A 16,714-nucleotide genomic window follows, 5' to 3' on the forward strand; every position below is an offset into this window, starting at 1 on the left:
AGAGAGCGATGAGGAAATGCAAGGCATCAGTGGGGGAATGCTGGGCATCACAGCTCACTTCTCTCAGCATCCTCCCTGGTTGTTCTGCACTTGACTGCCTCAGATTTGATTCTCCCACCTGCCCATCACTGTACTTTGCCTTCCTCTCAGTTCTGTGCACTTGTCACCAGACGTGTCATGTTTTAACGATCAGGTCACGTGTTAAAATCTTCAAGAGAGAGCAATGCTGCCTCACTATTTAGCGTAAAAGTATACCAGAAAGGATTCATTTGACCCAGCAGTACTAAATATTTAGTGCCATCTTTATTTTCTTTAATCTTTCTTTGATCAATCATGGCAACTGGGAGAAGTGCCCGAAGACTGGAGGAAAGCAAATGTCACTCATATATTCAAGAATGAGGGCTCAGGGAATTGTAGACCAGTCAGCCTTACCTTGATCATTGGGAAGGTGATGGAGCAGCTAATCCTGGAAACCATATCCAGGCACGTAAAGGACAAGAAAGTCATTAGAAGTAGTCAGCATGAATTTGTAAGGGCAAGTCATGCTTGATCAACATGATGAACTTCTACAATGAAATGACTGGCCTGGTAGACAAAGGGGGAGCCGTAGATAGTGTCTATGTAGACTTCAGTAAGGCTTTCAACATTGTCTCCTATAAGAGCCTCCCAGTGAAGTTGTTGACGTATGGCCTGGATGGGAAGATGGATTGAAAACTGTCTGAATGGCTGGGCACAGAGTCTGGTGATCAGTGTCACAAAGTCCAGTTGAAAGCCAGTAATTGGCAGTATTGAACCCAGGGGGTCAATACTGGCTCCAGTCCTCTTTACCATCTTTCATTAATAATCTGGATGATGTGGCAGAGTGCACCCTCAGCAAACTTGTTGGTCACCCAAAACTGGGAGGAGTGACTGATGCATGAGAAGGTTGTGCTGCCATCCAGAGGGATCTTTAAAAGCTGGAGAAACGGGCTAACAGAAATCTTATAAAGTTCAACAAAGGCAAGTTCCAAGTTGAGGAGAAACAACCCTATGCACCAGTATGTGCTGGGAGCCAATCCGCTGGAGAGCAGCTTGACAGAAAAGGATCTGGGGGTCCTGATGGAGACCAAGTTGGACATGAGCCAGCAATGTGACCTGGCAGGAAAAAGGGCTAGAGATATCCTGGTTGCAATAGAAAAAGTATTGCTGGCAAGTCAAAGGAGTGATCATTCCTCTCTGCTCAGCACTGGTGGGGCCACACCTGGAGTGCTTGGTCCAATCGTGTGCTGCTCAGTACAGGAGAGACATGGACATATGGGAGAGAGTCCAGAGAAGAGCCATGAAGATCATGAAGTGACTGGAGCATCTCTCCTATGAGGAACGGCTGAGAGTGTGGGACTGTTCAGCCTGGAGAAGAGCAGGTTCAAGGGAGATGTCATCAATATGGGCACAAACTGGAACACGGGAGGTGCTATCTGGACAGTAAGAAACATTTTTTTCACTCTGCGAGTGACCAAGCACTGACACAGGTTGCCAGGGAGGTTGTGGAATCTCCCTCCTTGGAGATATTCAAGAGCCATTTAGACACACTCCTGGCCCTAGGTAGCCCTACTTGAACAGGGGGGTTGGACCAGATGACCTCCAGAGGTCTCTGCCAGCCTCTGCCATTCTGTGATAGCACAAGACATCAAAAGAGCTGACAAATTCTTTGTGTATTAGCAACATCTTTGCCTTTTGAAGTGCACAGTGTTGTTGGCTGATTTTTTCATGTGCCTTTGGCAGTGCAGAGTGGCCAAGTTCTGCCTTAGACTTTTTTTTTCCAAATCCTGACTCCTGTCACTCCCCACAGTCTAAAGTTACTGTGAACATGTCTCATAATGCTATTCTGATACAATGCTTGACAAATTTCTCCTGCTTTGGGTTATTACACAATGGCTGCGCTGGCACAATTTAGCCAGGTCACAAGCTCTGACAAAAGCTTGTCTATGACATGTAGACCACAAAAGTCTCTAGCTCATTTCAGTTCCAAGAGCATATCGGCTTAGCCCTTGAGACCAAAGTCCTCATGCTCTGCTCCATGGAAAAAATTACCAGGACTCAGTTTCTAAACAGGAATGTCGCACAGGCACCCCGTATTCACATGGAAATCAACTCCAGATGCCCTCAACAAACATTTCTCTCAGCCCTGCACCTCCCCATCCCATCAGTCTACCTCTGCCATAGCAAAAAAAAAAAAAGAAAAAAGAAAAAAAAACAAACCCAGAGTCCCAGTTTCACTTCCAAGAATTTTTCAAATTCCTTGCAGCTTGTATAGCTCTGTTCTCCTTTTCTAGCTATCCCAAACAGAACATAAGATCTGCTTTCCAAACGTCCTGTCCCTGGTTGGATCCAGAGACAAGAAACAGCAACTTGTTCTTTCTCAATGTGGGCAATTGGGAGCTTGCTCCTCTCAGAAACAGCGTGTAAGGGTGCTCTCTGTTATCTGTACAACTGCAGTGATCTCCAGTAGTGCAGAGTACAACAATTTTCTAATGGCCCCGGTGAGAAACAGGATAGAAGCATGTATTTGGTGCACATTTTGCCAGAAGCATTGCTCATAGGAGATTGAAAAGCTGACCTCTTCTGTGACAGGTGGTGTTCATTAGTGGGGCCCAGCAGAGCTGTCAAGCAGGAGCAAAATTGTTATTAGCACTAGGTAATCTCCAGTCATGAGAGTGGGCTTAACACCCAATAAACTATAAGGTACAGATGTAAATTCGGTATTCTTGTAAAGCAAAACACAAGTCTACATGGCTGTGGCCAGTGGGGGCTGGAAAAAGGGACTGAGAGAGTGTATTCTTTTACTTCACCTCCATGCTCATGCATGAGAAATTGTGCGTTTTAAATTAATCATGAAATTGAGAAAATCCAGGAAGCAGGCACTGTATCTGTTTGCCCAGGTTATCCTAGCCAGCATGTTTTAGTGCAAATTTGCAGCCTCTCGCAGCAGTAGGCACAGTTTCCAATTTTACAAACACTTTGTGCATCATCAATACATGTTCAGAGGGGATTTTGTCAGGGTAACTGTGCTGGTTCCCATTGCTACCTCTCTCCAAGCCCCCTCTCCTTGCCTTCATTGCAGCTGAATATGCAGAAAACAAAAGGCTGACACAAAACCAAGTCACTGAAAGCCCAGGACAGAGGTATTTCAGTCCTGGCATCCGAGTGTACCCTGCAGGGAAATCCAGGCTTCTCCTATGGCATGTCAGCAGCCATGAACAAACTGCTTGTCTTGCATACAAAACATGTTAAATATCAACTCTTTTCAGCCTCTCTGCTTGAACACCAGCTGCATAAACTCTTCAGACCAGGAAGGACCTCAAAAAAGCAATCACCCAATTTAAGGCAAGTCTTTGCTTAGAGAACAAACAATCACAAAAATGTCAGTTTTAGTAGCACCCTCATTTGAAATGTCACAGGGAAGACATCTACAACACTGTCTCAATGTAGTTTAAGAAGTGAAGTGCCTGAAGTGTAAAGAAGGAATGACTCTTCAAGTCAGCTGTGCCAGGAAGACGTTTCTATCTCATTTTGTGTAAGGGAGATGGAAGATGTAATTGGGCATTCCCTCCGCCTCAATATTTCAACACCAGCTCTAGTTAAGGACAAAAATAATGAAAAGAATACTGGTCTCCCCTCAGCAGCTAGGTCGTGGTAATGAAGCAGGTTTTTACATTGACAAAATGTCAGAGGGAGCTGGAGAGTGTGCAGGCAAGAGCACGAGCAACTCATACTAGTCAGAAAACTAAGACTGGAGAAAATTCAGTAGACATTGAACTGAGCCCTTGAAACTTCAGGGAGAACATGAAAAAAGCTGATGTCACATTATGCAGAAGATTAAGAGAAAGGCTAAAGCCTGTTCAGCGTATCACATAGGGTTTTTATGTCTCTCTGGAAGTGTTTTGTTTCATGGGTGTTTTTTTGTTTATTTTGAAGTTAAGAGTATTTGCCTAGAAATAGGATCTTTGTTACTTTGGAGATTATTGATTCATGCTGCTAATTCCTTATTCTATGCAATAAGCCTCTTTGTAACATTCCATTTGTTTTACTGTGGAAATACTTAAAAAGCAACAACAACAACAAAAAGATTATCGCTTTATGGTCCAAATTTAGCCTCCAGGTAATTATGTGCATCTTGGTAACTTCAAGAGAAGAAAAGCCAGATGGCTCCTTAGTAAAAAATATCTTGTCATGCTTTTAGGCCATTAGATTTAAACCTAAAGATGATGGTATAACTGTGAGCAAGTCATGTCTAATATCTTGTCAAAGTAACAACTATGCAGTTTCCTAAGACGTGGGGCTTTTTAATTGTAACCAGGTGATTTTTTTAAAAGAAAAACTTGCCACTTTTGGTATTTTCTGTCTCTGGTGCAGCATATTTTCATTGATATTCCATGAGAGACTATGATTTTTTTTAAATATTTCTGGGCTTTGCTAATGCATAGAGGCAGAAGTAGGTTCTGGCAATGAAGGTGTTAAAACATATGCTGGCTGGAAGGGGACAGGTTGTGTTCTTGAAGTGGTGAGAACTTACGCCATGGGCAAATCTCTGGGTAGGATGGTGAAACATGAAAATCTCTAGAAAGGTAAGAAGTGAATTCTCAAACAGTGATGCAGATACGAAAGAAAAAACATTGTAATGCTGGAATTCAATTTTTCAACAGTTTTACTTATAACGCAAACTTTTCACCCAGCCCTAATTCTTAATCGTCAAGTGAACATTTTAGGCCACAGCCCTTGCAGTAAATCACTGCTGTTTATCACCTCCCTTTCATGCAATCTGAGAGTCCGAAATCCCTCTGGCACAAAATAGTTAATCACTCTTAAAGCTCTCAAATTCGTACACTTCCAGGAATTTTCCACTTCAGTAACAAGACCAAGTGTGGGCACCGTGCTATTTCCCATGTATCTTTTATCCCAGAAACTGAATTATTGTGGTTTTGAATTGCTAACACTGCCAACTTCTTTTATAAAAGCATTTATTTGGAATTCCTGTATTGTGGTTGTTCTGAGTCACTGAGTATTTTAGCTTTTGATTCATTTCTCAGAAAGTGGAGAAGTTGCCTTTTTTTTGACATTACTAATGTAAAGTGCCTGTTTGGAGATGAATTTAGTTTCTGAAGTATTGTTCGTTTGCCTTTTTTCATGCTGGCACTGGTAAAATGGTCTATAACAAACTAACATGGTCAGGGGATATACATAATTCCTTTTCTCTGTTTTTTGAGCGATCTGTTGTTGCTGCAGTAATAGAGGAGACTTTTTCCAAGTTGGCCATAGGATTGCTGAGCATGCCATATGCAAGCTGGTAAAGCTCCCTGCCCAAATTTCCTTTATTAAACTCAGGTTTTTGCATTTTGGACTGAGATTTGCTGTGATGGTCGAAGATTATTTGGACTGCCAACCCAAATTGGTTTGTTTGTTTATGTGTTTTAAATGTCCCTGAGCTGATATTTTAGGATTAGAGTTGCATTGGTGCATATATGAATAAGGAGATAGTGGGCTGTTGCTTTTTTAATTAGGCAAATTGCATACTGACAGTGGTATAAGTGTACAGTACCTGCTAATGCACAGGCTATGTACATACAGTCACTGTGCCTCATATATAATCACCATGTAGTCACTGTGGTCCACAGAGACCCATCAGGAGGTCGGACCTTCACGCTAACTAAATATGGGGAAGATGTTTCCTCCATTACGTACTTCAGCACTTAACCCTTTCCCAGAGCCACCAGCTGCTTCTCAGCGTAGGCAAAATTTAGGTTTATGGCAGCTGCAGATTTCTTAGAAGAGGACCCTTAGAGGAGAGGGAAAGATCAGTGGGGTTTTAGAGGGTTGTAGGAGGTTTGGGGCTGTGTTCCCATTGTCATCCTTCAGCCTCCCTTCACAGTTTCTTCCTTGGTTCCACAGACCTACTTGCCTAAAGCGATGCTTTCTTCTCTCCGTCCCTAGGCCACTACACGTGCACAGGAATAGCTTCTTTATTCCTGTATCACGCAATGCTCAACCATGCGAGCTTCCCTGAGCACCAGAAGCCAGGGCAGGGGGGACATGCCAAGAGGGAAGGGGGATCCACTATTCTGACTCTTGCTTGGAGATGGCTCTGCTCGTCACAGAATCATAGAACAGTTTGGGTTGGAAGGGACCTTCAAAGGCCATCTAGTCCGACCCTCCTGCCATGAGCAGGGACATCTACTAGATCAGGTTGCTCAGAGCCCCGTCCAGCCTGGCCTGGGATGTCTCCAGGGAGGAGGCATCTACCACCTCTCTGGGCAACCTGTGCCAGTTTTACTTTTTGGAGTGTAGCTTTTCGGTAAGAAGCAGCCATGTGCTGTAGCGTAGAGGGATTCCCCAGATTTGTTTAATCCAATGTGCTAAAAACACCAAGGGGTGGTGTCACAACTCCAGTCCCAACTGACCTGGTTAGGTGACAGAGAGCTGAAGGGGTCTGGGCCCCTGTCTTAGGTCTGCTCTTTGGCAGAATGGTCCACAGGATAGTCCAGGAATCCCTTCAGCAGCAGCAGATTGGGGAGACATTTGCAAGTATATTATTGGCGATCTGCTTTCCTACAGATCTTGCAAATGCAAGGTTACACCTCAAAACTGGGTAAGTGCAGAAGATGGCAGGAGAATCACACAAAGACTAGTGTTTGGAGGAAAAGAATATTATATTTCACCAGCAAAAAGTAACTTACTCTGAGGACTAAGGCAAGTAATGTTTCTAAGGGTTAGCATCTCGATCTTTCCTTCAAAAATGCATCTTTAAAGACTCGTTGCTGCTAAGTATATTTGTTCAAAGACACAAAACCAGATTACTGTGGAGATTTTAAAACAAACCAGACACAATAATGCCTATAGATAGCAAACATATCTGTTCAGCTCAGACTGATTTTTGTGGTGCCTTTTTATTCAAGTTATTCAAGGATTGACCTTGAACCTGTGAATTATGATCTCTTTAGCTCTGTAAAATCAGCTTTTGGTTCAATATTATTACTTTTAGAGAAGCAAGTGTCTTCTCACAATGCTGTACAGACAACAGAAGGACAATCAGTAACATTTTAGAACATTTTTTTCTTTATTACAATGGGTCCTGACATCCATCTGCTTTTTCTGGCATGCTTTAGATTTTCAACCAGCATTTAGTACATTTTTCCCTCTGGTTTTCTAGTGCTCAAAAATATCCCATTTTAATTGTTCCAAAAATATATTCTTGATTTAGATATATAGTAAATTCTCTCCTCTAAAAAAGATTGTTCTTTGTTTCCTACTGCAGTTCTTGGATATTTTGTTCTTGGGATTAGGATAAGAGATTTGAGAATTGATGCTGCAAAGCTCATGTGGTATATCTTAATTCTGCCATACCCTTTTTAAAAGTCATTTAAACTTGTATGATCGTGTTTTATGTGAACAGCCAGCATTTGGCTAAAAGGTTTGATGTTAATGGAACAGTACAGTAATGAAACAGAGGAGGCTCCATTTTAGAGTCTGAGGTGCAAGACACGAGCTTGCATGATCTTGCAACATTCCACATATCAGTAGGCGTTTTTCAGTTAGTATTAGTGAAAACGGTGCTGAAGTCTGAATTTGTGTGTCTAGCACTACTTGGCTTTACCTTTAAGAAAATAATGAGAAATTAAGTAATGCCTTGGGAAAATGCAGGTGTCTGCATTGTGGTACTGTGGTCTAATGAAAGATTGATGGCTTTCTTATGTCATTATTCACACTGTTTCTACTCAGAGTCATAGGACTATCTAGTCATTCCTTTATTTCTTTTCACAAAATACAGAGTTCATGGCCCAAGATCATTCTGCTTTATGGGGGCATTTTAAAGAAATATGTTCTATATATGATAGGCAAGATTTTAACTTTATGCAGACATAATGAATTGTAAAAATCTACATTTTGAATATGATTCTCTTTCCCATGAGAAGCAGCAGCCTGGGCAGCCTTTTCTTTCTTGGGGAGCTTGTAACTTTCCCGAGAGTAAACTGAAATGATAATAAATCAATCTCTCAGTCAGCTGAAGCAGAAAAGACTGCATTATTTGAGCTACAAGTCAAGAACAGATTCACATGAGCTAAAGAATGAGAAAATAAATTGGTCAGGTTTAGAGGTTTAAACAAAGGGCCATCTTGGTTATATATTTCACTATCCACAGATGCTTGAGCAAGCAGAAAATTTGCTGATTAGTTTTCCTAAAAATCCTCTCCGCAATTTAGACCAGGCGGAGCTTTAAAGTTTATATTGAAGCTGTTTCTCAACACAAAACCATGTCTGGGATAAGCATAATTTTGAATGGTAGTGAAAGACTGCTTAGGGCCTAAATTAAAATATGAATAATTTTAGTTGGAAATCTGATTTTCCTGCAAAGCCCAGCTGGATACATGACTGCAGATGTGTTACGGGAACTGTTATTTGTTTGGTTCACATGCCAGACCGCTCTGTATTTTTGAGGTTCACTAGGAACAGCTGCTGAGCTAAAGCTCCCCAGTTTAAGAAGGACAAGGAATCACTGGAGAGAGTCCAGCGGCAAGCTGTGAAGATGATGAGGGGCCTAGAGCACCTTTCTTATGAGGAGAGACTGAGAGAGCTGGTTCTGTTGAGCATGGAGAAGAGAAGGCTGAGAGGGGATCTCATCAATGTTTATCAATATCTTAATGGTGGATGTCAAGAGGATGGGACCAGACTCCTTTCAGTGGTGGCCAATGATAGGATGAGGGGCAACAGGCACAGACTGAAGCACAGGAGATTCCGTCTGAATATGAGGAGAAACTTCTTTACTTTGAGGGTGCCAGAGCACTGGAACAGCCTGCCCAGAGACGTTGTGGAGTCTCCTTCTCTGGAGACATTCAAAACCTGCCTGGACACATTCCTGTGTGATCTGCTCTGGGTGAACCTGCTTTAGCAGGTGGGTTGGACTAGATGATCTCCAGAGGTTCCTTCCAACCCCAAAAATTCTGTGATTCTATGTTTGCCTCTCCTCCAGGACATGGAACTGTTGTAGCTATCCCGGACCAGACAGTCCAGTCCACGGAACAAATTGGGATGCTGAAGCAGCAGAAGTACCTTTGCCAGTAAGGCACCATCAGAAAGTACTTAGATTTTCAACTGATACTTATGAGTTTGAAATTTTCACCAAAAGCAAGCACTTCCTACCAAAATCTTCTAACTAATTCTCATCTAAACTCTGTCTCAGTGGTGCTTCACCCTTTTTCCCAGGGATGAAGAGTATCTGTCTGCTCTAGTCATTGCCACAGGCTTCTTTATAGCATCAGAAGCACCACCCCCTCCCAGGGCCTGAGTGTTTAATATCAGCAGGGAAGTAGAGAGCAGTCATTACATGGTAACTGAGTCGTGGCAAACACTCCTTATGTTTTTATTGCCTTAATTTCTCAGGAAAATGAGTTATAAGGCGTATTATCATGACTGATACCAGGAGATGTGTCACACAGGAAAGAGAGCTTAAAGGAAGAGATAATGTACCCTACAAATTAGCCGACATCTTAATGGAGTCTAGTACAGGAATTTTAATGGTGTAAAACTCTTACATTTGCTTCTTTGGGTAGGGATTTTCTATTTAATATGCCTTCAGTTTATTCACGCATTGATAATACTGTATTTAATCCCATTTTATAAATCTTGTTAGGAGAAAGATAGTTCTCTCTAGACCCTGCAGTCTGGGTAGCAATATCTGGGCTGATACTTGAGAGAAAGTGAACCTCCAGGCTTATAAATATTATTTGCTCATTGTGCAGTGACATAAGGAAAGGAGGTAGTTCATTCCTGCCCTCTGCTAACAGTTAACTGGCAGAAGCAAATACAAGATTTTTCTTCTCTGTTTTTCCCTTCCAATTGTCTATACTTGGCATGGGAGTGCGAAGAGCCCCAGCTAGCCTATACTTCATTAATACTGCTTTGCTATCAGCAGTATGATTGGGAAAGGCAAGCTAAATTAAGCAACACTAAGACTCTACTCCCATTGAATTTTCCTTATGTCAAATTATATAGCTGATGTAAATCAGTGCGGTTCTACTGGCTTCGCTCGTGCTCATTTATGCCAACTAAAGAGCAATGTGACAAGTAGTTCTTTGTAGCAGCTGGCTTCTCACATGCCCAGCTCAGATTTACTCCTCTCTTAAAGCAGTCTCTAGGGTGGTATGAATCCAGTTGCAACTGAGTAGAAAGATTTGCATCTACGGAATAAATTCCAGTTGCTCAAGAGGTTATGCCTCGCTGTGCTTAGAAGTTATTTTACATCAGGGTGATCTATGTGATCAGGAACAGCTGTGTGAGCATGGCTGGGTTCCCTGATGTGTTGGCGATGTTCTGGACACCTCACCATACTGCTGCGTGCCCTGTGGAGACCACCTATGACCTGTTTGCCCATTTAGTCCTCCTTTTTGGGTCTTGCACACCAGGTGCCACCATTCAAGCACTGGAAGGCTGCTAGGTTCTGCCTCTTGTATCTGTAAACACTCAGCAAGCCTTGTACTATATCCAGTCGTTATACTTACAGATGACCCCATACTGAGCTCTGAAATTTTCTTGCCCTCTGGGCAGAGGCAAAGGTGAATTCCTGATACCCAGAAAACACACAACCCACCACCATCCTGTTCACCCTATGAGGTGGATAGCATTAACCATCTCTTTCTCAGAGCTTATCTACAGCAAAACGAGAGATGAAGGAGATAAAACCCATGAATCCTAGTAGGGGACAGCTGAGGCAGCAAGGAGCACCTTGCTTCAGAGGTGCTACCACACACAAGGGCTGCAAGAATCTGACCCACAGCCCGCAGCTATTTGGCCACTGTCCTGAGAGCCCTCCGGGTATGGCCACACTGCAGAGCAGGGTAAGCATCACTGTGTGAGCTCTTAATTTCAAAGTGTTTATTATTGCCTGGGGAGATGTACAGCCAGGTTTTTTCCTTCAGGACATTGCCACATTGACCAGAAACTTACCATTCTGAGATCTCAGTTTGCTGGGCAGATTCAAAACAGTAGCATCCCTCAGTGAAAATGCTGCCTGTCTTTTTTCAGGCTTCCTGAAGAGATTACACCCCCACTGGCCAATACCTTGAGTCTACAACAATTGGTTTTGCACAGTTGTCCCTCCTACCCCCAAACTCCTACTCACGCACTATGATGTGCCACGTCCAGGCCAGCCCAGAGTAAATTCAAAAAAGAAACCCAAACCAAGCCAAGAAACACCACACAATATCCTTATGAAGAGCTGCTCAGTTCTTGTTCTATAGCACTAGCACAACGAGTGTGGTGCATTTTGATTATGCAGGGAATTAATTCAGAAAATTGGTTTGCTGTCAAGTTTATCTTTGTAAATGTGAGCAAACTGCTTTATTTGTCACTGACAATCCCATTTGGGTATTATTTTTTCAGTGAAATCCTAGCAAGGCTTTCTATATGACACCATAAATCTTAGGAAGGTTTTCTTTGTAGTAAAACATTTATCAGTATATTTACAAAACTGCTATTAACAATATTGCAAAAACATATGAAGTGTAAAACAGGCAGTACATTGCAAAACACAAATTGCAAAAAAACCAAACTTTCCTATCCTCTTGAATGCCTGAAGAGTATTGCAAAACTGCATGGGTGGCACAGTGAGGGTCAAGCACATTCACACAGGAGATTTTAGATACAGAAAGTGCTGTTAAACGTTGTTCATTTTTAAAGCCTGCTTGCCTTTTCCTAGGTTAGACATCGATGCTCGTGCAGCTTCATGAAACAGCCAGAGTTACCTTTCTGATCAACAGCAGCACCACACATCCCACTCAGTTATTGCGATTTTCACAACCAGATCTTGTTCTTTGCTGTTGCACCAGACTCCCTTCTCACCTCTGTTTTCTCCTGTTTATTCCAATTGTGCTGCTAATGAGACACTTGTTTCCTGACCTCTGGCCTCTTGACAGCCTCTCTGCAGCCCCTGTGATGCTAAATGAAATACGGCACAGCAGCAATCCAGCAATCAAAGCACTGAAATCAGCCTCTGCAAGATAGGTGGCCATCATTAATATTTTTTATTCTGGGCAGCACAGGCGGGAAGGTAGAAGAAGGGAGGTGTCACACCTGGTGTTTGCCAAGATCACAACAGCACACTGGAGATTGTATACTGAAATTTGGTGTGAAAAAAACCTATATTTTTGCAGCCGTGATGACAAAGCAATAGCTCCTTACATTCTTGATTTACAGGATCACTAACTAGTATCAAGATTTTGAAAGATGGTAACATTAACAGCTGTTCAACATCTGGCAAACCTAGAAGTTAAGAGGCAGGGGAAAAAAAAACTAAAATGAAGCTGTTCTGAGGAACTTGTGGAGCTGTTTATAAAGCCCAAAGATAGTTTGGGGGCAGAAGTCACTATGGCAGCAAGAAATTAAAAAGAGCGAGAGACCAGGAAAATAAATAATTGTGAGAGCTTGGACGCAAAGGGCTGAGGAAGGGTCTGGTTTGACTGAGGAGCTGAGCAGGAGCAGGCTCAGTCAATTCAGAACGATTATGGAAATGGGGATGTAGCGGCAGTTCATGGAGATTAAAGCAGACACTGGCACTGGAGGCCAGGCACCTCCACAGCTTTTATTCATTACCTTCTTTATCCTCCAGCTGTGCTCCACCACTTGCAGTGGAAGGACTAGTCCTGATTTTGTTACACCATAAGGGTACCTTATCTTTTCCTACCACCTAAGTCTTGCTATTAAAATTTCTTGGCTTTGTAAGAGTCCAGAAGTGATTGACAACACATGAATTCAGATAACTTCGGATCTCCAGACTGTATCTATCAAAAGTATCGTGGCCTTTTCTGCATCACTTGAAAACGGTGGTCATTTAGGCAGGAGCACTCTGCAGCCTGAAAAGGGCGGATCATGGGATCCATAAAAAAATTTTACTCTTGAAGGGGAACACAGGACACAGGTATTCCTGGCTGGCCCTACCAGGCAGCATGGGGAAGAATCCCACAGTCTATAGGTCTCTGAGCACACAGGGGCAGAGAGTGAATATAATACCCAGGGCATACTTGGAGAAAATCTCTGTCTTCTTGTCTGGAAGCAACGACACAGTGAAGTGAAAGCTTTGTTTAAATGCATCCAATTTGTTACAGGTACCCCAGTAAACATATGGGAGACTTGGTCATTTTTGTAAAACACTTATGTAGACAGATAAAACTTCTGCCTTTTGTTATTATAGAAATACTCCAATGTGAACTGTTGTTGCCAGAACTGTTAGCCGAGTCCTTTAATCCCTGTTTTCTTGGAAAGGGGAGGACCTTTTTGGGAGCATTCTCTTCAGACTAATTTCTCCTTTTACTTGTTGTGTGATGTTTGTTTCTATAGAGGAGTCTGCCCTTAACATCTCTCTGATGCATCCTCTTGAAAAGCATCACATTGTATAACTCAATTCCTGCACATGGTGGGGCTACGAGTGGCAACTTTTTCTCTTCGATTCTCATGTGCTGCTAGAAAACAAGTAGTTTTAATTGCTTCATAGTCCTAAGGTGAATTCTCCCATTAGCAACAGCTACTGTATCTTAAAGGTGGTAACAGCAAGTGCTTGAATAGCACTTTCTGTCTTCAAAGTACTTTGCAGACATTCTTTACTTCTGAAGTAAGGATGAGTTTCTGTCCCTTTCAACAGTTTTCCAGTGAAATAACTGTTCAATCTGCCATGGGAAAGAGACAAAGCTAATGACTCCAAATTCTCCACTGGAACAGGGCCATTTTCTGGTGGTTTGCTTTCATGGTGTAAAGTGGCCTCAAAGGATATGTGGCTGGGTATCACTGCTGGTGTAAATCTTCAGGTTACATGAAGTCAGATGCCTGTAGCTAATATAGGGGGTCGGCTCCAACACACCCTGTGTGCCTCAGCCCTGTGACCATGCACGACGTGAGGGGCAGAGGTACCGAACAGGCACACAGGTGAGGAGGAGGAGGCTGGGGATGTGTGTGCATCTCTGAGCCGTGGCTCAGCCTCTGTGTTGCAAGGAGCCGTTGTCAGACACCCCTCATCCAACCTTGCAAAGGCAGCCCCGTCTCAGTGAGCTTCTGTGTGCCGGGTCAGAGGAAGCATTCCTTGCAGAGGATGAAGCCATGCAGCTGGCGTTCTTATCACATTTCCTATCAGTATGCAGTACCTTGCAGGGGAGCTGATGAGCCAGCTAGCAGAGACTGGGCCCTCCAAGTTGGCAGTGTCCATGAATGACCACATCTAACGCAAGAGGAGGCTCTGTCCTGTCACTGGCATCATTGACAAAACTCCCATTGACTCGGAGGAGAGTATGAGGAGGCCCAACAGTGTTGACTTCTGATGTCATCTCCGTGGTTTACTTTGTTTTCCAAAGACCCTTTTGTGCTTCTCTCCCTTGCTTTGTATTCTGAATAGTCAGACCATTTCCACAATCAGGGTTCCCGTTTTATTTAGATTGCCTTTGTTGTGACCCTATTACTTACAGGTTGACTAGCAAGTCACACTGATGCTTCAGTATAAGATTTAATAAAAGCCATGAGAGGAGGAGGGAAGTAAGCGTGCAGAGGAGGAAGAATGCTATTGTTCTGCCCTCGGCGCTGCCAAACCATCCCTTGTTTTTTCTGTGGACTGTCTGTGCGTTCAAACACTGTTTGAACAAACGGGGCGCAGGCAGGAGGCTGACGAGAGGGCAGCAGGAGGGTTAGCTGGGTCTTAGCTAAAAAAACTTGTGCGAGTCAGGAAGCAGGAATGGGAGGAAGGAAATTAAGTGGAGACATCTGTATAGCTTAGCTTTCAGCAGCTCTGCCTGGGGTAGGGGTGGGAGAGTCATGCCTAAGATGACATAACGTATTTTGTCTTTCGTGAGTTGAAAACAGAGGAAACTGTGAAAGCGAAGCATGGTTCGTGTCACGCATGGTCCGGGTGTACCAAGTACATAATGGAGCAGTGTCGGTGCTTTCTGCTCTGCCTTTCGCACCCCAAAATAACTTGTCAAGACAGAGAACTGAGGAGGATGTGATATGGTTCAAAAACTGATCTTGGACTTTTTTCGCAGACGACTGAGCCAGAGGCCGACTGCTGAAGAATTGGAGCAGAGGAACATCCTGAAACGTAAGTCCTGATACTGCTGACATTTAACCTGAGTGCGGCTATTTTGGGTTAGTTTAGATATATATTGGGTGGCTCTTTTATAAAACATAAACTGTTCTGTACTTGCATCATTAATAGTAATAAAGTGAATCATAAATACAAACAAGCATGCAAGTCTGTAGCAACATCCAGAGCTACAGAAACAATTCTTTAAAATCCGAGTCAGTAAATTCACAAGAATGAACAGTCTTTGTGGGAAAAAAACCCAGATGCTGAATCTCTTTTGCAAGTCCTGTTCCAAATAGAGGGTCAGTCATTCTGGAAAGCCTTTGTGCAGCTTTTACACATATGGGCATCCTGTTATAAGTTAGTAAAGACATTAGGGCATGGCTTGGTTAGTTTTCCTGAAAGTCTTCACAGCAACCTAGACTAGGTGGCGCCTTTATTCAATCAAAAAAAGAGACCAGTGTGACTCAGGATTTCCCTGAAATGTTCCCCTAAAACTCTTCCTTTAAATCAGCCAAAGACTTTCTGGTAGATCCTCACAATGTGAAATGATATTTTAAAGGGACAAAATACCATTTAGAGACCCTGATCTATGTTAGTAGATACATCACCACCAGCAGGACTGAGTGTAACAAAAATATCATAATATCATGAACGAATAGGACGAAAGTTGCAGTTTATTTACTCACATTGAAGCAGTATGAATATTAGAAAAACGGTTGTTACTTTGGAAACAGAAAACAACAGAAACAAGTTCGTCCATCTTTCCATAAATCCAGGGAAATTTAAACAAATTACTACAGAATAAAATATTTCTAAATTATATCTTAAAGTACGGTAGTGTACCTCCTTAGGTAGGTCCATAATTTACTTTCTCTGTTGTTCAAATAACTGGATTGTACAGAACTGTAAAAATGTGGTAGCAGAAGATTAATTCTCTGAAAATTAGCAGAATTGATTGATTAAATACTTTAAAATCAAATTCCTAGCAAGTTAATGACAATGTTAAGGCTCAGCAGGACTTCTTCATCTGTTCGTGTTATTACGTGTGGCAGACACAGAGAGAGAGAGACCCCCCTGTAAAGGCAAAGAGGAGACCAGACAGCAGAGCAGCATGGGTGAGCCCGGGGCTGCCAGCAAAGCCATTTGTCTGGGGATATCCCCCTGCTGATAGCTGTGCTCCCACTGTGCTGCCCGTACCTGGCAGCTGGAGGAAATCAGGGGCAGAAACTGAGGAAAGAGGTGGCACATCCAGATGTGATTGTTTCACAGGGATATAACAGAACAGCTGGAGGACAGGGAACCTGCAACGTGACAGATGCCAGGCTCAGGGACAGAGGACAATTCTCTGTGTGGCTCATGTCGTCATCCCGGGACTTGCCACCAGCATGACCCAACATGTGTCATGCACCACCTGGCACTGGTGTGTGACCAGTAAACACCGCCCTGGCACTGGTGAGGGTGGCTGGGCGGGAGGTGGGGGTCTTGGGCAGCTGCTTTGGCAGCAGTGTTTGAACCAGCACCTGTAGAGCCTTGCAGAGATTCCTAAAGGTGACATTGACAAGCACAGCAGTCATGTAGCAACCTGAAGATGTCATATATTTCGGAGAATTTATCCCCTGAGTC

At 43.1% G+C, this 16,714-nt stretch overlaps 1 protein-coding gene across 1 annotated transcript in view; it reads left to right on the forward strand.

The window, feature by feature from the left end:
- The window catches only part of PHACTR1 (phosphatase and actin regulator 1), a gene marked incomplete at its 5' end in the record, with an annotated part of 305,896 nt that overhangs the window by 268,451 nt on the left and 20,731 nt on the right, over positions 1–16,714 (forward strand). The window contains one exon of the mRNA XM_080339524.1: positions 15,048–15,103. Within this exon, the coding sequence (XP_080195650.1) occupies positions 15,048–15,103 (56 nt within the window). The remainder of the gene's footprint in view (positions 1–15,047; positions 15,104–16,714) is intronic.

This window comes from Nesoenas mayeri, assembly GCF_963082525.1.
Source record: "Nesoenas mayeri genome assembly, chromosome: 2".
Lineage (NCBI taxonomy): Eukaryota > Metazoa > Chordata > Aves > Columbiformes > Columbidae > Nesoenas > Nesoenas mayeri.